Source organism: Marmota flaviventris, chromosome 11 (assembly GCF_047511675.1).
Source record: "Marmota flaviventris isolate mMarFla1 chromosome 11, mMarFla1.hap1, whole genome shotgun sequence".
Lineage (NCBI taxonomy): Eukaryota > Metazoa > Chordata > Mammalia > Rodentia > Sciuridae > Marmota > Marmota flaviventris.
In genome coordinates, this window is record NC_092508.1 from 21,554,594 (window position 1) to 21,577,476 (window position 22,883).

Sequence of the window (22,883 nt, forward strand, 5' to 3'; positions counted from 1 at the left end):
AAAATAAACCTAAAATCAGTATTCAAGGTTGGGTCTTCCTCTCATGGTCACTTAAAAGGACCAGGCTGCAGAGGATCAAAGGAAGCTGTCTGAACTTATGCATTACCTCTGCCACATCCCTACCTTCAACCTAAAGGATGCAAGACATCTAATTCAGGCTGTGTCTGATTCACTGTTGCTATGCAACCACTGTATGAGGAAGGGACTGAGAGCATCAGAATTTGGCAGTAGCAGAGCAAATGTCCCTCCTTCCCCCCCCCCCCCCCCGAGTGCTTAGATAGTAAACCAACAGGGAGGAATTATGTTACATTTATATGACATATAATCATGTGCATTTTAAGACAGTCAACTGGGTTTGATTAAGAAAAGATATTGTTGGATCTGTTCTCTAAAAGTATCATTTCAGTAAGGCACTACTTGAGTAAAATATCAGGAATAAAATACAAAGTTCTTGTATAAACTTTACCATTCATAACTTCTAAAATATAAGATGAAGTTTAGAATTTAAAATGATTGAAATAAATGCAGCAATGAGATTTGTGTATATGTATGTGTATGCACACACACGTAACTTCGTATCTAAAGGATTTTATAATTTGAATTTGGGGAGTACTTAGCTCCAAGACCATTTCTTTGATTTGGTCTACCAGCATTTCTAAAGAATCCTTTGGTTTTGAGTTGATTTCCACTGGCTGCTGGAGGCCACTGTTCCACCACAATTTGCCCCTCCCCCACCAGTATCTACATCAAATAATAAGTACATTTTGCTTTATGTTTGAATGCATTTAAAAAGTTGCTCTCTGTGAGAAATTTAGTCTTATTTTCAACAATGGAAAAGACATGTTTGATTCTGTGAAGAGGAATTTACGATATTCACAGCTTTCTCAGTATTCGTGGTTATCTAGTTAGTAAAAATTTAATTGGCAAATGATTTGTTAACTTGCAATTTTATATTTACCCTTTGTCTCTGTTGGTTTCCTCAGAAATCATAAAGTTGAAGAACAATTAATTCTTCTTTCTTCCAGAGTAATTACCTAAAATAAAGTCTTGATAATTTTTTCTAGATTGGTACAGATATCAATAGAGGTAATTCACATAAAATTTAAAATCAAACAATATTAGAAAGTCTTAACTCTATGTAGCTCAGATCCTCAAACACCTAAAATGTGTCTTCACAGTTTAGGGGATGATGTGGTTTATATTTTCTAGACATTCTATAAAGACTTTCCTGTGTTTCAATTTGTACTTTCCTATTCCTGGTACAAAGTAGGCATTTCTGTTTATCCTGAACTGTCATTTCTAGTTTATAGTTTTCTTCTTAATTACATCTACAAGTTTTAAAAAATATCCATCCTTAATCCTTTGTTAATTAAATTATAACAATACACTTTTAAATTATCTTGTATCTTTCTTTGAACCCGAATTTATTGTGTTTGTAACTAGCTAATGTTCTCAATGAATTTTTTGCAGAACTAGATACATTTTTTTAGGTATAGGACAGCTTTTTTTAGAATAAACTCTACAATGTCATATTCTAATCTAGGTAATGTTTAATATATGCCAAGAAAATCAGTATTTTATCTCACTACTTAAATAAAGATTATAATTAAAAAACAATCTCTTTGCCTTGTTTTTTTAGATGTTCTCAGGCTGAAATTAGAGAACAACATTGACATCATTGATCAGCTTAACACACTGTCTGCCCTGACAGTAAATATTTCCTCTTGTGTGTTATATGACCGTATTCAGGGAGCAAAAACCATAGATGAAATGGAGAGAGAAGCCAAAAGGCTCTACAAAAGCAATGAACTCTTTGGAAGTAAGTGCTGTTCTATTAGGGTCTGAGCTTTCCTTTGTACTAAAATTGGTCAAATTCTTTCCTTACCTTTTTCATTTAGAACTCAGAAAATAGTCAGGAGGTCATCACTCTCTCTGATGTTCTTACGAATGGGAACCCTGCGTGCAGCACTAACCATATAGTCTATGTAACAAGGGCTTTGACCATGTCTGATTTCACTGGTGTAGGTAAAATTAAGAATAAAAAAATTACGTGATTAAAATATGAAGTTGAGGCCATGATCATAGATCTCGTAGTCTCAAGGTCATTCATTAAAAAACAGATTTTCAGAAATTATAATAAGTAACTTAGAAGGTCACATTTAGCCTCCTCACTTAGTTTGTGATGATATTCTTAAATTCCCAAATTTGAATCTCTGAGATGGACACTCCCTATGAACTGTCTTTTCTGTAAATCAGGGGCCTGAGCCTACTGTCACATTCTAACTCAATTGACTCCTTGGCTGCCCCCGATGTATACTCTGAACAATGAATAATGTCACCCATAAAATAACCTTTCTGCCGTTGTTGCTATTTTATTTTTAGGTGTTATTTTTAAGCTTCCTTCTAACAGAAGCTGGGATGGAGGCTATGACTCTGAAAATGTCTCTCTTCCTCCTGTCGTAAAATATACCATCCGTATGAGCCTCAAGACCGCCCAGACCACAAGGAGCATAAGAACCAAGATTTGGGCCCCAGGGCCACACAATTCTCCATCACACAACCAGATCTATGGCAGGGCCTTTATTTATTTACAGGATAGTATTGAAAGAGCAATCATTGAATTGCAAACAGGAAGGAACTCGCAGGAAATAGCTGTCCAGGTCCAAGCTATTCCTTATCCCTGCTTCATGAAGGACAAGTAAGTCTGCAAGTTCAAGCCCTTTCTTAATGACCAACCACTTTTTTGAGAAATCATTTCTGTTTATTCCTTCACACACATGAGAGGACAGGGGAAATATTCACCAAACCTTTGTTATCTGCTTAGTACCTAAAATGGTGGGTGCCTGGATGTCTTTTTAAAGAATAAAAGTAATTGCATTCTGTATGGGGGATGATCATAAGCTGCAAGGGCACATATAAAGTTTGGCTTAGTTACAAAAATGCTTCCACACATATTGTTTCATTTGTCCAATCAAACAACCTACAGTTTTATTAAGTGAGAGTAGGTATTATAGTCCATAATATCCAGATGAAACTGAAGTCCAGAAAGATTAAGTAACTTGACTAAGATACACAGTGAACACTGCATTAGTCCTTCTGATTACCAGACCAGATTTTCTCCGTATTACTAGACCAAATCTAAAATACACAATCACTTGGAAGGAACACTATAGGAGAGTTGTTATTAATGAATGGGTTCCTTTTCCTAATTCTAGAGCCAGAAAATTGCATCAAGCCTGGATCTGGTCCAAGATGAAATTTATCTGACAAATGGTCTATAAATGCTTATCTCGTGCCAGTTTACCCAGAAAAATAAAATGGATATGGCCCAAACTTCCACTGCTCCCTCACTGAAAAACACCCATCTCACTGATGATGATATATTTCTGCATGCTAAAGTGATAATGAATGATAGTGATGTCATGATCCATTAATATTTGCATTTTCTTGGGAAACCTGGGGGTAATTCTTTTGTCTGATAAAATACAAAAGAAAATGGCCTTGGGACCTTTCTCCAAATGAGAGCTTCTGTGGAGCCCAAGACACATAACAGATTAATGTAGAATTCATTGAAAACTACTGCCTTTGCCTCAGCCGCAGGAGGGCTGTGTACTTCTCAGAACCAGGTTTCCAGACCAGCAGCAGCACTGGGGAGGTTGTTTCCAAAGCAAACTCCTGGTCTATTTCAGTTTTACTAGACTGGAAGCCTATGGGAGGGATCCAGAAATCTGTGTTTTAATAAGCTTTTCTGGTGTTTCTGATGCACAATAGACTTTGAGTTTGAACCTTCAAATGTCATGAGCTGGCCACTCAGGAATACACCCGGTGCTTAATGAGGTCTTCCAGTGACCCTCTAGTGTAGTACATTACCAAAAAAGACATTTCTACACTATTTATGTAACATCTCCTTAGGCTCCTTTGAGAAGTCCAAGTTTTTTCTTTGTATTTTAAATCAAATGCTTTAGATTTCATTATATTTCATTTGGGGATATTTAGCTTAATAATAACTATGAGCTTCCTAAGAGTAGATAAATACAGTAATTTTGGAAGATACAGATTTTAGTTAGATAAACCAATCATCACCTAATTTTCAATCTGCCTTTTAGATAAGAATTTCGTTTAGACAGAAGAGTTTTGAGCTTTGCAATAACATCTATGTAATAATTATTTCTCGGACAGGGTACTCAAACACATTTTAAATAATATGGCAACTTTATCTAACAATCCAGAGATGTGTTTTCGTCCTGCAGCATTACAGCAGGAAAGTCGTGGGCCTACTATTAAGCTAGTGCCCTGTTTCATAAATAATGGAGCCATATTATTATTCTCAATTTCCAAGTGGGAAATAATTTTGATGTAGGAGGGTGTGTATTTTTTACATACTACAATCTGCAAGGGTGACATTCATTTTGGTCACTGGATTGTTTTTGTTTTTGTTTTACAGCTTCCTAACCAGTGTCTCTTATTCTCTTCCAATTGTGCTCATGGTTGCCTGGATTGTATTTATAGCTGCTTTTGTAAAAAAGCTTGTTTATGAGAAAGACCTCCGGCTTCATGAGGTATGTTGGGAATGTTTTCATATTATGTCTTTCTTTCCTATTCATAGAACAGTTAATTACTATGATTTTCATCGCGCCTATCCAAACTCAGAAAACCTAACCCATACCTTATGAGTAAAATGGAAAGACAAACATTTTACAAATCACAAAGGCAGCTTATTCTGTTTTCTCAAAAATCAACGTAAAAGTCATTTAGTAAATACTTCTGAGAAACAATCTGAATAATTTTGAATAAAATGAGTATAATTATGATCCTAAGAGTATTTTTCTGCCCCCAAATTACCTATAGGATGTAGAATCTAACAAAGGAAGTTTAAATAACAACAACAATAACTATTAAGGCAGAAAATTGTTGGCATGGTAACGAAACAACTTCAAATGTACATGCTATAGATATGGATACAGACGTGTGGCTTATTCTGGTTCTCAAGGAAAGTTTCTTTCCAGTATACCTTGTCACCTTCTTTTCCATTTCCCAATGACCCTAATTTAAGGAAATTAAGAATTTCATGTTATGTAGCTAATAGGGTTAATACTACTAAAGTGGTGGAAAATAGGACTTGCTATGTGAAGCATGGTCTCTTCTTGGGCATGTTCTTTATAAAAATTAACCCCAATCCAAAATATGTTACTTCTTTTTAGAATTTGTGACAAAATAGTATGTACTTTTTAGATTGTATTTAGATAGAAATTGTTTTATCTGCCCATCCTATAATGAGTCCATTCTTACTCAATTGTGGAAAATCATGAAAACAAAGCTGAAACGTTTCAAAATGGGGGGCACACTAATTTTTGCAAGACCTGGCTGAAAATCTGAAATAACAAGGTCAGAGTCAGCTGTTCGTCCACTGGACTCTTCAGACATACCCTGTCAGTGCTCCTGGGCGATGGATTATTTCTCCCGATAAAGCACAAGTCACTGCTTCGAGTTTTGGTTGGTTTAGCATCAGGCTTGCAGGGTTGCCCCAGTGTTGGAATCAACAGTTCTGACATTTTCTATTTAAATTCTGGTTGACTTCCATAGCTGCATTTTTATATTTTAGTTACAATTTGGTAAATATCTCATGGACCGATTTGAACCCCTGCTATAATCAGGACTGTATGCAATGGTTTCCATTTTAGAAATTTAAGCCCATATCCTGGACCATGATTTTTATTGCAAGTCTCTATTTTTTATCTCTCTCTTGGTTTCCTGGTATTCAGAAGGAAATCTTCACAGATAAAAGGAAAACTTTGAAGTAAAAACTGTGATGGAAACTAAGTTCTTTTTTTCTTCAAAATAAATATCTACCTTAAAAAACATTACTGTGGCAGAAAGAACAAATATATGTATACAGATGTGTGTCAATGCAAACATACAAGTGTGTATAATATATGTGTGTATTCCACACACATTGTATTTATTATCCTGTGTTAGACTGCGTCTATGTCTATGTGTGTTACCCAAAACTATCAAAGCAAAATGAAGTCCTTTCTCATCTGAAGATAGGAAAGACATATTTCTAACAGTGAACCAGTTTCTGTTTTATAGCTCTGTGTATTCATATGATAGGCATTCACTTTGAAATTTTAACCACCTGGTCTTGAGGTCAAAGTCATATGGTGGAAAAATCACTGAACTTGGAATCAGAATAGCAGTCTTTGAGTGTTACAGTTCTGCCATCCATGTGCACTTGGGCCCAATCCCTTCAATGCTCTAAAGTCTTATAATCTAGACTTCACTCAGTACTATACTTCTAGAGTATAGATCTCTGAGAACAGAGGAGATACTCAGTCACCCACATTATACACATTTTATCAATTCTAAATGCTATTTTTTTCATGTTTTGAAGCCTTTGAAATTACGGCACATTTGATAGGGTATCATGATTTACTTGGCGGTGATTTTTCTTTCTTGGTGACATTCAAACTGTGGCACATCTTTAAATTGATGGTGTCCTAAATTTGAAGAATATGGTATATTTATGAAATGAAATGATGGAAGTTGTAGGTGTGTGATGAATAGAATGATGTTCTCTTCTCAACTTCTTTCCCGTGGCCATGGTTCACATCCACCCTCCTTCTTTTCAAAGATGGAAACAGCTGAGCACAACAAGGGAGAGGTGATCTGCTGAGGACTGCAGGGCTAGCTAATGGAATATCTGGGACTTGAACACATCTGGGACTTGACTTCCACTGGATCTTTTTCCATATCACTGCAATATTTACTCTTATAGTCTTATTTTGATAGCATAGACCTTTCAGGAATTTTGAGGATGATGGTGGATAAACTGTTAGGGTACCAGAAACTTGAAGTCACTTTTTAATACCATAATTTTATATCCAGTTGAAGTATAAAGCTTCCCATTTTCTACTTCCTTCTCATTCAGATTAAACCAGAAAGGAAAAGAAAAATCAATATTTTACCTCTTTCTTTCTGTAATTATTCTAAAATCTGGGCAAAAAAACCAAGTTAATTGCAAGCTCAAAGAAGCCATTAATCTTTGACCTTGTTGTATGGTCTGATTCTAGTGAATCTTTGACCTTTAAAATTAGCACAAATATTAATGACCATTAAGTTTATTTTTTAAATTAATCCTGTAGTTTAAAAACAACTATTTAAAAATGCTTTTCAATGGAGTTTTGTTCTACATTCCTGGCATTTAACAAATAAAATCTTGAAGCTATAAAATGCTAATTTTATAACACAGAGAGAAGAGTCTTTTTTCTTACCTCTTTCATGTTTATGGGTTAACTCCAACTATTTGATCCAATAGCACATTCATAGGGCTTTCAGTGCTTATATTCAATTGGAGACAGAATTCTGAAGTTCTCTCAATTTATACAGGGAATTTAAGATATTTGTGAGCTGTTACCAAGAATTATGCAAAATTTTTAGTCCTCTGGAGATTCACATTAAATAATTTTTTATGTTTTCCTGATATGCATTATCCACCCCACTAGTAGGAATTTGGAATATTCTAAGTAATGAATGATCACAACATCCCTTATGTCTTATCAGTCAATCGATAAATTTTTTTTGTTAAGAGAATTTTTAAAAATTGAAGTTGAAGATGTCATTATAACTTACGAATCGGTAGATGACCTACTTGTTGAATGACAACATTGCTGTCACGTAAATATATGAACATTATGACTTCTTTTTCTGTATTAGTGTCAACCTCTGTATATAAGCCTCTTGTGAATGTGTTAACACCTTCACCCCAAATCTTATAGAATCTCTTTCTTAACTCTTTTTTGCTGTAAGCTGGGGCCAGCTTTGACCACTGTGCAGAGAGGCTTTCCTTGAGCAACTGTTTATCAGATATTGATGAATTGCTCTGGCAAGTTTAGGAGGCTTGGGGCAAGTGATTCTTTGATTGCGAAGCTGGCACTTGACATCTGTTACTTTAAGGAGGAGCTAATGGCATCTGAGAAAGCACAGCCAGCCATCCTCAGTAGGCCATCTTCTGTCAGCAAGCTTGGTCTTGTTTGTTATCACAGAGTTGGCAGTGAATCTGGATAATTTATGGATGACTTATATGTTCTCATCGCTCTTTCTCTTTATGAATAGCAGCTGTTCTCACTGCATCCAATCCTAAAGTTTAACTCTGAAGTTTTGTGCTAGAGTGTTAAATAGTAAATACTTCTGGAAGCATATAACTCAGCCTGTTTCAATAGAAGGTAAAATCATCAGTCTCCAACTTTAATGTTCTTAGAAATAGGAATACCATCTTGACTCTCAAAAGTTTACAAATGACAATGATAAACATCTTTAGTCTTGGTCTTCAATCTTACCAGATTATCTTTTAACAAGTTCATGAGTGGAAAATATTTCTAGGTATGCACATGTTTTATATTGTAGCTTCCAATCAGGAGGGAAGAAAAACATGTTCATACACTTGACTCAGTTCATGTCATGGCTTTGATATGTCCTAGATATTTGATATTCACCTTTTAAAATATACTGACATTGCCTTCTACTCACATACATTGCACTTGGAGTGGGGAGGGGTATTTTTTGTTAAGGACACATAAAATTATGGTATTGTTATATGGGTTCCATATCTCCCCCATCTAATTATATTCAAGCAGTCCAAACCTCAGTAAAAAACCTCAAAATACAAATAACACAAAGGACAAATAAAAAGAGCTAGCATGTCATCACGATATTGGAATTGATAAATATCTCTGAAGTGCAGTCATCAAACATGACACAGTAATTTTCTCAAATAAAATAAAGGATAGGGAAAAAATTTCTGCAAGAAGATCCATGAGGCCTTTTTTTTCACACTCAAGTGTAATTTTGTTGTCAATAACAGCAATCCTAGGAATTGGGGAAAACTTTACATAGTGAATCTTTGTTGTATGTAAATTTTTTACTTTGACCTAGACTTCCATTCCTATGGAGACGTAGGTTGAGTTTTAGCCATAAAGGGGGACAAGAATGAGGAAGAGAAAAGCAGAGGGACAGAAGAAGGTGAAGAAGAGGGCAAAGTTAAAAGGAAAAGTCACAGGTTTTTTTCTCAGCGGTGATTAGCTTAAAGCCCACAGCTTAGACTGTTGGCAGGCAGGTAGCTGTCTCCATGGTAACAACAAGAGCAGCAGAGTTATCAAAATGTGGTAAGTTGCAAAAACCAGATGGTAAAAATCACTGTTTTTGCTCGTAGAGCAAAAGACCCAGTGCATTTCCTATTGTTATTATTTTCCTAGACAAGTCAGGTTTAAGAAAGGAGCATTGAAAATCCTTGTTTTTGAAACCACAATAACAAAAAAGTTATAAAGGTGTTAGTGGAACATTTCTTTTGCTCCTTTTAAAAATGGAATATTAGATTCACAAACTTAACATTAATCATGAATTGTTAAAACTTGAAAGCAGGATATCCAAGTTCCTCCAGAATACCAAATGCCCTCAAATTTAGGACAAACAAGGTCCAGGGGACTTTAGGTCATTCAGAATCTTTTGAGTTAGGCACAAACAGATCTGGCTGCTTCGTCTTTCTGCCTTGCTAGAACATCTGGCCCTGAGGATATCATGAGTTATCAAAGAATGTCAGTTGAGAGAAAAACATAGGACATCTCAGATAGCTGAATTTATTATGGGTGTATCAATGTCTTTTTGGAAAACAGGATGGTAAACCTGACCTCCATTCCAGGTGAATGCTACAGATGGAGAAGGTCTCCCTTCCAAGCTCCCGTGTTTTGAATTCTTTTTTTTTTTATTTTCATTTTCCATATTTGTCATTGGTGCATTTAATTGGTTGTACATAATGGTGGGATTTGTTATATATTCATACATGTGCACAATCTAACTATAATTTTAGACAACATCATTCCCAATATTCCCTATTTTTCTCCCTTCCTCCCTTCCCCCCATCCCTTTCCTCTACTCCACTGATCTCCCTTCTATTTTCATAAGATACTCCCCCGCTTTTTTCTTTATAATCTCTAGCTTCCACATATGAGAGAAAACATATAAACTTTGACTTTCTGTGATTGGCTTATTTCACTTAACATAATGTTCTCAAGTACCATCCATTTTCCTACAAATGACATAATTTCATTCTTCTTTATGGCTGAATAAAACTCTATCATATGTATATAACACATTTTCTTTCTCATTCCTCCATTGATAGACACCTAGATTGGTTCTATTATTTGGCTTTTGTGAATTGTGCTGCTATAATTTTAAACTCTTGGGAATTGGGTCCATTTATTTCTCTCAGGAACATGAATAATAGTTGTGTTGTTCATTAATATTTAGTTTAAAATGTAGATTTTTACTATCTACATCTCTATACTGAACTTGAAGTTAAACCAGCATGGTTTTTCACCAGCTTGAAATAGTCATGCCTGCACAAATGTCAAATTCATGCTGTAAAATTCTGCAGGAGACACCATGAATTTGATGATCTATTCTAAATTAGTCTAAACTGGAGATATTAGCTAGACACCAGTTATAAAATGGAATTGCAATTGCTTTGTGTGCCTTTGGTGTTGGGGCAATGGAACTCAAGGGCTTACACATGCTAGGGAAATGCTCTACCCCTGAGTTACATCCCCAGACCTAGAATTGTAATTTTTTAAAAATGCCACCACCAACTAAAATATTCATCATGTTGGATACTCTGGAAAAATACAGTCTAAGATGGGATGGTATAGTAATCATATTTCACATAGTAAGCTTGATAAATACTTGATTAATGTTAATTATGAAAATGCCTCATTCCATGTATTTGGAGACTTGGACATTTTGTCATGATACAAAAACAACCGTTACTTAGGAGTCATTCATCTTTGGAGGCAGCTAACACTTTCTCCTTCTTACAGTACATGAAGATGATGGGTGTGAACTCCTGCAGTCATTTTTTTGCCTGGCTTATAGAAAGTGTTGGATTTTTACTGGTTACCATCATCATTCTCATCATTATACTCAAGTTTGGCAACATTCTTCCTAAAACAAATGGGTTCATTTTGTTCCTGTATTTTTCGGACTATAGCTTCTCAGTTATTGCCATGAGCTATCTTATCAGTGTTTTCTTCAACAACACCAATATTGCTGCTCTGATTGGAAGCCTCATCTACGTCATTGCTTTCTTTCCATTTATTGTTCTGATTACAGTTGAGGATGAGTTGAGCTACATAGTGAAAGTATTTGTGGTAAGTCAACTGTCTGAATGGCCAGTGTATGAGATGAATAGGTCCTCCTACCCCTTTCTTTTTATTCTCAAGCTTGAAGTTCACTTATCTAAACTTAGAAACTCATTGATAGCAAAGTTAGCTTAAGAGTCATGATAGTTTTCCTACATGGTTGCATATCATACAAGGATAAGACTATGGAAAAGAAATCTTTTCCCCCACACTTTCCTGAGCCATAACAAGTATTGCTGTTAAAAAAAAAAGTTCCTGAAATAAAGAACCATTAAAATGGAATAGATCATGTTTTAGAATCATCAAGAAATGTTTTGGAGCCTATGGTATTGGAACTATTCTTATATGAATAATTGTCATGGTTTTCATGGCAAAATATAGCTTATAGGTATAAAGACAAATGCACAGGTAATATGTATCAACTTTGAAATCTTTTTCTGCCTCTTCATTCAAAAGAACTAAATTAATTTGTGAATAAAGATTATTGAGTTTAAAATTTAGGAAGAAGCAAATTTCATCATATTAAAACACTGCTGTTTATGGACCTACTAATGAATAACTTTGATCCATCATTGAATACCTTGGATTTAAACAAAATTTAAATTTGTAATTTGTGGCAGTTAACAGTATCCAACCAATTGATATTTTAGTAAACGTTCATTCATGATATTTCTTTTTCCTGAAATAAATTTACAAAGTGAAAACATCTTCTGGCCCCTAATATTTTCATTTAATTTTGGTCTCAATACTATGTTACTATGTAATGACCTACTTTTTAAATTGCTGAGCCATATTTAATAAATTTGAATATATTTTTTGGATTTATAACAAATATTTTTCAAGTCTTAATTTTCTTGACGTGTTTTCTGCTGCTCTGCCTCCTCCCCATCTACCCTTCCCCCCCAGTTGTAGTATGCTTGGTAATGGACTTGTGTGTTTTAAGTGTACTTACAGATGAGCATCAATGCTACCTATAAAAATGTCTCACATTTTAAGTCTATTAAGGTCCATCTGGGTGAAGTATATGAACTATCACTGCTGTTTGTTTTCTTCCCAGAGCCTGCTGTCCCCAACAGCATTCAGCTATGCAAGCCAATATATCGCACGCTATGAAGAGCAAGGTGTTGGTAGGTTCGCTTTCTTTAAAACTAGGTTTTACCTTTCACAGCTGTGACAAGTGTCACAGAAGAATAAACATCTGTGTTCACTTTGTAGGTCTTCAGTGGGAAAATATGTACAGTTCCCCTGTCCAGGATGACACCACCTCGTTTGGCTGGCTATGCTGTCTCATCCTTGCAGACTCTTTCATTTATTTCCTCGTTGCTTGGTATGTCAGGAATGTTTTCCCAGGTATGAACATTACTCCTACAGACCTTTTATGGTTGTCATGATTGTAAGTCAGCTAATGTATATGTTCTAACAGTTTTTTCATTATATGTAATCTTCAAAACAGAATCCTCAAATCCCAAAACTAACCAAAATTTTTGTTTGGAGGTAATGCACTGCTGAATTTCCTCTTTGATAGGCTTTTTTAAATGGGGTAAATTTAGAAGCATGAAACATTGGCAAATCAACCCAAGTTTTCCAAATAAAAGTGTGAGATAGTACTCAGCCTAAAGAAGAATTAAATTATGGCTTTTGCCGGTAAATGGATGGGGCTGGAGAATATCATGCTAAGTTAAATAAGCCAATTCCAAAAAACCAAAGGCGGAATGTTTTCTCTGATATGCAGATGCTAACTCACAATAAGAGGGGGTGTTAGGGAAAAACAGAGGTACTTTGGATTAGGTAGAGGGGAGTGAAGGGAAGGGAGGGAGTATGGGAGTAGGAAGGAGAGTAGAATGAATTGGACATTATTACCTATGTGCATATATGATTACACAAATGGTGTAACTCTACATCACATACAACCAGAAGAATGAGAAGTTATATTCCATTTATGTATGATGTATCAAAATGCATTCTACTGTCATGTATAATTAATTAAAACAAATAAAAATATCTTTAAAAAAATGTATGAGATAGTAAAAGGCAAAAGCCAAGTTTCTAATTCTAAGGACAACTGACCAGACTCAAGTGGAAGACTAGCTGGGCTCCCTTTCTGTTTCTCCAGTGGTCATCGTTTCTAATATGCTTAAGTGCTTTTCCATTAAGTTTTATTTATATTTGTACATTTTAATGCTAGAAATGAATGAAACAGTTTGATTTCATTTGCATAAAACTTAGCTCTAAGTAATGAGAATGTAGAGATAGAAAGCAGATCAGCCATTGCCTGGGACTGGGGGAAGAGCACAGAACTTTCTGAAATTACAGAAATGTAATAATACTGGATTGTGGTGATGCTTACACAACTTTATAAAAAACCTAAGTGTACACTTTCATTATGTAAATTTTATGGTATGTAATCTTACCCCAATGAAGCTGTTTAATAAAAAAAAATGAAGAGAGATTATATTCTTGACTCTGTATCCTGAGACTGTCTTTTAGTTTTTATATAATATCAATAAAAAGAAAGTGGGCTGGGGTGTATTTCAGTGACAGAGTGCTTGCCTCGCATGCATGAGGTTCTGTTTTCAATCCCTAGCACTGAAAACTAAAATAAAAATTTTAAAAATGCAAAGGAATTTATTTTCTGAACCATACATAGTATTCTATTGTCTAGTTCCTGATAGTTATCTTAAAAATCAATTAATAATATTTTTTCCTAATATATTCTTATTCCAGGGACATATGGTATGGCAGCTCCATGGTATTTTCCAATCCTTCCTTCCTATTGGAAGGAGCGATTTGGCTGTGCAGAGGTGAAGCATGAGAAAAGCAATGGTCTTATGTTTACCAACATCATGATGCAGAACACCAACCCATCTGCCAGTAAGACAAGTAGGTCAACATGCATTATTATAGATAAATGATATAAAAATTACATGACCAATAGTTTTAATCATGTTTTTCTAAATGGCAAAATTATCATCCTTTTAGTCTTGGATGAATAGGTCTACAGATATGTGTTTGGACTCTTATGGGGATTGAATTGTGGCTTTTTCTGGCCTCATTAGCTCTGTTGGTTAGCATATGGTGCTAATTAGGCCAAGACTGTAGATCCCTTTGTGGTCCAGTTAGACTCACACAGAGGAAAATTTTGTTCCTTGGCCACAGTCTGCACCCCTAATTCCAGCCATCTGCCACCAGTCATAAGGAGTAACCAAGTAAAAAATAAGGGTAATTTAGTATAACCCATCACTATTGCTAGAAAATAATTCAAAGCTTATATCTTGCTGACATTGGGTGAGTGGTGTCATCTTTATAAGGTAAGGATGACTCAGGTAACCTGTCTATTGTGATGCCTGAAGAAATAGGGAGTAATTAATGAACTGGATTCTGTAAACCAGAGATCCAAGCTAGCCTTGCATCTGTAAAAATCACAATGTTTAGACATTTATCAGTAAACTGGTATCATCCCTCCCAAACAGAGGACAAAGCCTCAGACTTAGCTTTTGAATATTCAGGATCCATTGAAGATGGAGAATTTAGGATTATAGAACTGCATTTTGGAATTGCTTTTTCCAATAGAGGTCCCTTAGAGATATAAACCTTAGAGAATGTGGTTTCCCACCTCATTCATTTTGTAACCAAGTAAGAACCAAGTAAGAACTGTAATAAATCATTTGTTTCTGGGTTTTCTTTCTCAGAACATTGTATTTATATGGTCTCTAATTGTTACTGAGAAAAGTCTAGCTCTGGCTGTATGTTCTTATTCGTGAACTTTCAACGCTTCCTTTGATTTCTCTTTAGGTCCTGAGTACATGTTCCCCTCCAACATTGAGCCAGAACCTAAAGATCTCCCAGTAGGAGTTGCCCTGCACGGAGTCACAAAGATCTATGGCTCCAAAGTCGCTGTTGACAACCTCAATCTGAACTTTTATGAAGGGCACATTACTTCTTTACTGGGACCCAATGGAGCTGGGAAAACTACTACCATGTATGTTATTTCCAACAGTTACTATCATGGGATCATTTTATAAAACATATTGCTCTTTTTGTAAATTAATGTCTTTTTATTAAAAAAATAAGTTATTACATTTTCTAGATAAAATAAGATGGTTCAACTTATATCCTATAGAATAGAATCTAAATCTGAACTCAAAGCCTAGATTGGACCCACCAGATGATAAGTGCATTTGTTCCACCTAGTTTTGGCCTACTCGATACAGCTTAAAATGTTTAATTTTGGTGCAAATATTTTAAAATTAGGAGTTTCCTAACAGAGGTAAATACTCTTGGCATGTCTTAGGTAATAAGAAGTTCTGCAACATTAAGTGCACATTCTTAAGCAGGGACATTGTTTGTAGCTCATTGAGGGTTATTCTCTTAAAGGGAACATTCGCTTTCTGGTTGTTCCTTGGGCTCCACTAATCTTCACTGCTTCATCCATCCAGTCTGTTTCATTTATTTGGATTTCTGGTATGGTCCTTGTGTAAGATTGAGTTTGCACATCCTGGTGTGAACACACACAGCCCCTGCTGCTCCATCACAGGAAATCCTTACCTTGATTCATAAAGAAACAGAAGAATCACCCGCTATCAGATATAAATCAAAAAGGCCAGAGGCAGTACAGGGACTGTCTTTTCTCACTCATCTCTTAAGTTGTAGTTTCCTATGTCAGAATTGAGGACAGATTCAAATGTGTGAAAGTGACATTTACATTTGTGTGTGTGTGTGTTTGATTCTCCTCCACTGCTCTTAGCTGCTCAGTCAGTGCTATGGATACTCTAGCCTTTGTTTAAGAAAATGTGTCAGTTGTTGCACATCTTATTTCCAAGCATTGTAAGTAAGCTCAGTGACTGCCAAAAGACTGCAATTGATATTTTTTCATAAATAAAAGGGATAGAGGAAGGTCATGGAAAGAGTGAACATATAGCCTCTTTTATTTGTATGACCTGTTTAAAGCTAGAGTTGACTTTCTAATAAGAATACAGTGCTTAAAAAGTAAGATTTCTTATAGGAAATAAGAGGCCAGTGAGGAAAAAAAATAGAGAAGACATTTAAAGAGGCTGTGATTTAAACTGAGGCTGCCCCATTTTATTTTTCTGGATATAAAATTTTAAATATGAATAATTAATATGCTATTTGTATCTCAATACATTTTTATGGGTAAGTTGAATATTCTGTTGGTTCTCTATTTAATCCAAAGGCATTTATTGCAAGGCCCTGGTTAGAGAATGGTGAGAAGACAGTCCTTTTCCTGACCCTATGGAGTTTGCATATAATGGAGGGAAGAGATGGGTATTAAATAATTGCTCAATGGGGAAAATCTAAGGTGGGAATCTTCTAGTCACGATGTACAGAATGGGACTGCAGATAACCAAAGTATATGGGAAGAAGCCATATACGTTGGGAGCTCACAGCCATGGGCTAGGCATGTGGTGATGGTGGCTGGTTCCATGGTAGTAACTGTAAGAATAGAGAAATGTGAGTGTAGTAAGAAGGCTAAGATAGGAGGTAACCACAGTGATGGATTTCAGGCTGGTGCAACCTGTACATGAATTTATCACACAAGGAAATAGATAAGATCAATGAAGATGCAGGCTTGAGGGCAAAGATCCTGTTGATTTTGAGGACCCTCTAGGGCATTTCATGGAGAAGTGGTGTTTAAATGCCTGGTCCATACCTCATTTATCATTCCTTCATTTCCAGCTCCATGTTGACTGGACTGTTTGGTACCTCTGCGGGCACCATCTTTGTGTATGGAAAAGATATTAAAACAGACCTAGACTCTGTTCGGAAGAACATGGGGGTCTGCATGCAGCATGATGTCTTGTTCAGCTACCTCACTACTAAAGAACACCTTCTCTTATACGGCTCCATCAAAGTTCCTCACTGGACTAAAAAGCAGCTGCATGAGGAAGTGAAAAGGTGAGTCATGACAGGAACAAGAACATGCACAGATACAGAGCTTGGTCAAGTTCTAGAGATCATAGCAATAGGAAATGTTTCCCACAAACAATTGGTTTTTAGTTTTTCTACTTCTCTGCTTATATCCATTTAATGTCATTAACTTCACCAACTGGTTGTACTGAAATTGTTTCACTCTCTCTCCTTCTAACTTCTATATTGCCCCTAATCCTATTTTTAATCTCCATGGCTACCACATTGGTCCCAGCCCCCAGACTAAGCTCTTGGCTTCTACTCTCCCATCACACATACAATCTGTTCTTTCAAGAGCAGACAGGGTGATATTTTTCAACTGCAAATCAGACCATGTCACTCCTGTGTGACCCTGAAGTGACTTCCTGTCACGCTCAGCATAACACTCAATAATGTCATTATTAAGGCCTATGAGACACTGCATGTCCTGCCCCCAATGTTCCTTCTGATTTCATTTCCTTCACTGGCCTCCCACTCACTCTGCTCTGGCGTGCTGGCCTGTTTGCTTACTTACTCTTCCATCAACCAATAGCACTTCTCTCCAGACCGCCATTTGACTTACTCCTGGTCAAATGTCTACTTTTCTACTCTCTGCTCAAATCTTCCCTTCTCTGAGGTGACAGCCACATGTAAAATAGATCCCTAACATAGCATGCCCCAGGCACTCTTTATGTCACACACCCTGCTTTATTTTTTTATTGTACTTATCACCACATGGCACATTACAGACTTGCTTATTGACTGAATTTACCCCCATCCCTCCTGATATACTCATGTATATTAGAATACAATCTCCTTATGAGTAGAAACTTCACCTACTCACTTCTTTTCTCCAGCACTTAAAACATGATCTGGCACAAAATACAAGCTGTTCAATACAATAGGCAGATATTCTGAGTATTTGTCAAATGAATGAATTGTATATTGCCTTGTGTTTTCTCTTAATATCAATTTTTGTATGTTCCACTATATGATATATAATAAGCTTTTTGAATTCTCAATGACATCTTCCTGAGCTCATGATAGCTGCTTAGTGAATGCTAATATTCTAGTAGCCTATCTGTAAAATGTAACCACTGTACATCACTTTTGAAGAACATTAAAGGACACTGGACTGTATAGCCATCGTCATAAGAGAGTTGGAACATTGTCAGGAGGAATGAAGAGGAAGCTATCGATATCCATAGCTCTCATTGGTGGATCCAGGGTAGTAATTTTGGATGAACCATCTACAGGAGTTGATCCATGTTCTCGTCGAAGTATATGGGATGTTATATCCAAGAACAAAACCGGTATGAGTACTTTCTTGTGACTTCGCCTGACATGGTCTTTTTTCCCAAGGTTTCTCTCCTCTCAGCTAAACTTCTAGGTCAATTAGTTTATATCTATCTAATGCCCACTGTGAGTGGGGCACTTAACTGGCCTTTTTGAGAGCCTGTAAATCCAACAGAAGTTCCAAGGTCTGCCTAGAGGAGCTCAGAATCTAATTAGAGATACCAAACATACACAAATGAAAATAAACTGAAAACAGACTAAATAAGTGCTAACAGGATGTGAAGCAAAGGAGTAATCAGAGTGGAGTGGATTAATCAGAGAGGAATATTCAAAAAGTCTTTAAAATTATTGCTTTCTTCATAGTGAAGAAATGAAGGAGAGAGAGGGGGTTGGGGGCAGTGGGGAGACAGGGAGAGAAATGCCAAAGGAAGCCACAGGAATAAAACACAGATTAGAGAATTGCCAGTGCCTGATCAGCCAATGATGGACTTTTACCCAGATAGCATCATAAATGCTTATTTGCTGCCAACCTGTATGAAAAATACCCTCCCCCAAATACTTAAGCACATCTGTTCTGAATTTTCTTTTATTTTAGAAGTTTCTTCTAGTCAATTTTTTTTTCGAATATCTTGCAAAATGTGACTCTTCTCACATGTCACAGAATTTACTCTTGCTAATTCTGGTCTTGGGAATTGTATCTTGCTTTCTCATTCTCTGTTGTTCTCGACTGTATTATTTTCAAGCCAGAACAATCATCTTGTCAACGCACCACTTGGATGAGGCTGAAGTGCTGAGTGACCGCATTGCCTTCCTGGAGCAGGGGGGACTCCGGTGCTGCGGGTCCCCGTTTTACCTCAAGGAGGCTTTTGGGGATGGGTATCACCTCACACTCACCAAGAAGAAGGTTGGTATGAGAGAAATTATACCACACTGAGGATTATATATTAATTTGTATACAAAACAGAGGCAGACTCTCACTGACTTTATTCATTGCTAAAACCTATTAAGATGCTAGCTCAAACCTGAGCAAGCATCAGAATCCTGGAGGTATTGAGTAAGACCTCAGATTTCTGGTCCTACCCCTGATCCATTAGATATGAGTTGAGACTCCAGAATTTGCTAAATTTCCAAGTAGTTCCCAGGTGATGCTGCTGGTGGTGGTTGGGGACATGGCACATGAAGTATCAAAGTCTAGGTGAACTTAGTGATACCCTGTCTCAAAATAATAAATACAAAGGGCTAGGATGTAGCTCAGTGGTTAGGTGCCCCTGGATTCAATCCCTAGTTAAAAAAAAAAAAAAGAAAAAGAAAAAGATCAACTAAGTCTAGCTAAGAACTGATCTCCACCTTAAGGTTACTGATGGAGTATCAGCCTTTTACTTTCCCTAGCATTTCAACCTATAAAATGAAGTTTAAATTTTCTGGCTTATCAAAAGCAAATGAAGAGAATATGAATAAATCTCTGATCAAGACTTCTTGAGTACAGAGTGAAGACTAATACAGGTCAGTGGAGCTTTGGAGCTTTTACTTTTTGTGTGTGTATGTGTGCCACAGATTAAAACGAGGGACATTTAACCACTGAGCCATATCCCCAGCCCTTTTTATTTTTTATTTTGAGACAGGGTATCACTAAGTTGCTTAGGGCCTCGCTAGGTTGTTGAGGCTAGCTTTGAACCCGTGATTCTCCTGCCTCAGCCTCCTGAATTGCTGGAATTACAGGTGTGCACCACAGTGTCCGGCAGAGCTTTTACACTTTTTAGAGGACAAAAATGCTGACTAAGAATGGCTCTATCACCTCACAGAGCATATAATTTAACAATACTGTGTAAGATATGTGTAAGAACTGAAATGCCAAATGAATTAAGATATGTGTAAGAACTGAAATGCCAACTGAAATGCCAATTAAGCATGATTTGACTACCACTATTTATTTTATATCTGAATCACCTTGATGTGACTTCCAAGATATGAAAAGTAATTCATTATTATATTCATTAATTCATTCATAAATTCATGTAGTAGGGGCAAAATTAAGCCTTATACTGCCCTCAAATCCTGTGCTCGGCAATAAGGATTCATCACTGAACTGAGGCTATTAAAATTTGTGGCCTCAGTGGGGTGTATACTCTAGTGGAGTCAGAGAAATCTATATGATACAATCAATAAGTAAATGAATGTACTATCAATTAGTAATTAGTAAATTACTTAGTATGTTTATTTCTATGTATACTACAGAAATAAACCAGGAGGGGGAGAGAGGGAATGCTGAGGGGTCCAGTTGTGAAGTGGGGCAGTAAAAGAAGAGTTTTCTGAGAAAGCAACAGTTGAGCCATGAGTTGGAACTGGAGAAAGAAGGGGACATGCTGCTCTGTGTGGCAATGACAAAGCTCCTGAGCAGGACGCATGGGAGGCAAAAGTGCTCCAGCAACACCATCAAAAGAGTCCACTGGAGTAAAGCAAGAGAAAGGAAGGAGATGGGCTGTGAGCTTGGAGAAGGGGCAAGGTGGGGTGGGAGAACAAGGCAGGCAAAATAGGGACTTACAGACCACTGCAGAGTCCCCAGGTGGGACAGGGACCCACCAGGTGGTGTGGGATCCAACTCAGCTCTAGAATGACCTCAATGAACTCGTCGCCCTCTGATTAGGGGCTTGGATCACTATAGTGCATGGAGCAAAGTGTTTAACTTCTGTTTTGCTTTCAGAGTCCAAATCTGGATGCAAATGCAATATGTAACACCACGGCTGTGACAGCCATGATCCGATCGCACCTCCCAGAAGCCTACCTCAAGGAGGATATCGGGGGAGAGCTCGTGTATGTGCTCCCTCCATTCAGCACCAAAGTCTCAGGAGCCTACCTGTCACTCCTAAGAGCACTGGATGAGGGCATGGGCGACCTCAACATCGGGTGCTATGGCATTTCAGACACCACTGTAGAAGAGGTACATGAGGACATTTCTTTATTTCTTAAAGTTGTTATAACTGGCTCTCCCCTGAGAATAAGTGTATGCAGCTTTTTAAAAACAAAATAAATATTTTAGCATAAATGTTTCACAAAATCAGAAAAGCTTAGAATGCTTTCTGTACAATTCTTATGGAAGACTAATTTAAAATGTCACCTCAACTACAGAATACCCATCTTTCCATATATAAGAATATTCTCCTCAAGTCAGATGAGAAATAGTTGTCTCAATAAATGTGATAAAAATTTACAATCAAAATTAAGCTTAGAAACTAGAAGAAATATGTATGTTTTATGCTAATCAAGTGATCTGGCTTCTTTTTCTAGGTCTTTCTGAACTTGACTAAGGAATCACAAAAAAATAGTGATATGAGTCTTGAGCACCTAACTCAAAAGAAAATTGGGAATTCCAGTGCCAATGGCATCTCAACTCCTGATGATTTATCTGTGAGCAGCAGCAACTTCACAGACAGAGACGGTAAAATATAAAGTAGATATTTTGCTTAATTCCTAGAAATGAGAAAATCACAGGACAATTTTGAATTTTTCTTGAAATTTGACTTTTAAGTTTCATTGTAGATTTGAAAATAAAATTGCCAAAGGCAACACAAGTTTCCTTTCTAATATACAAAAATTAGTCAGAACAAACCAAATCCTCTATTTCAAAAATACTTTGAAGAATGTGGAAGAATGCCCTTGATAAGGGTGGCGCTGGGTATTCTTTCTATTCATGGCAAGTGGTTTTCACTGCAGTTTCAGATTTGTGCCAATATGGGAAGATTCTTCTGGTAACTGGTACTACCCATCAATGTACTAGGTTATCTTGTAAGGTAGTTCATGCCCAGTGATTAGATGTGTACCAGTGGAGGCAATAGTCATTGTAAAAATGGGGTGGGGGAAGAATCATCACTTTTATAGCATCTCTCTGGAAAGCAAATCTAACATCCTCTAGTCTGAGTCACTCAAGGACCAAGAAAATACTTTGGGAGGAATATCTCTGAATTGATTAAGTTGGACTTGATGGCTAAGTATCTGTAATAGCAGGTTTCCCCCCCTCAATTCTTTTATCTTTGAAAAACCATGTTTCTTGACATGATTTTGAGGGGTTGAATTCTTCTAAAAAATAACTTTTATTGCCACTTAGTCTCTTTCTGACAGTTAATTTATACCTCTGGAAACACTATTTACTTATGGAAGAATGTAGTAAAATGATATATAAATTATGGAGTAGTCATTTCAATAGTTTGCTTAAATGGGGAAAATTCTCTAGGAACAGAACTTTTAATTAAACATTCGCCTGTCTCTAAAACTCAGAAAAGGTAATCTCTGATGTTTGTATAACTCCGGAATTTGAGTCTCATTTGTCCTCTGACACATTTCTCGTTTATCACCTTTTGTGGAATATAATTGTAGAGTCCACGGAATTGAGGACTTTGATTAGACAATGGTCATCTGCTTCAGGAAGTAAATGCTACATATTTGCCTCTGCATTTGTCTCATAATTTGAAACTATTCTTTAGTCAAAACGTTCCCCTC

At 36.6% G+C, this 22,883-nt stretch overlaps 1 protein-coding gene across 1 annotated transcript in view; it reads left to right on the top strand.

Moving 5' to 3' along the window:
• Abca12 (ATP binding cassette subfamily A member 12) overlaps positions 1-22,883 on the top strand; it is a 157,144-nt gene that overhangs the window by 101,169 nt on the left and 33,092 nt on the right. The window contains exons 21-33 of the mRNA XM_027941876.2: positions 1,640-1,819; positions 2,383-2,698; positions 4,445-4,559; positions 10,869-11,198; positions 12,247-12,316; positions 12,405-12,539; positions 13,914-14,060; positions 14,982-15,168; positions 16,884-17,102; positions 18,210-18,406; positions 19,133-19,293; positions 21,091-21,327; positions 21,675-21,825. Of these exons, the coding sequence (XP_027797677.2) occupies positions 1,640-1,819; positions 2,383-2,698; positions 4,445-4,559; positions 10,869-11,198; positions 12,247-12,316; positions 12,405-12,539; positions 13,914-14,060; positions 14,982-15,168; positions 16,884-17,102; positions 18,210-18,406; positions 19,133-19,293; positions 21,091-21,327; positions 21,675-21,825 (2,445 nt within the window). The remainder of the gene's footprint in view (positions 1-1,639; positions 1,820-2,382; positions 2,699-4,444; positions 4,560-10,868; positions 11,199-12,246; positions 12,317-12,404; positions 12,540-13,913; positions 14,061-14,981; positions 15,169-16,883; positions 17,103-18,209; positions 18,407-19,132; positions 19,294-21,090; positions 21,328-21,674; positions 21,826-22,883) is intronic.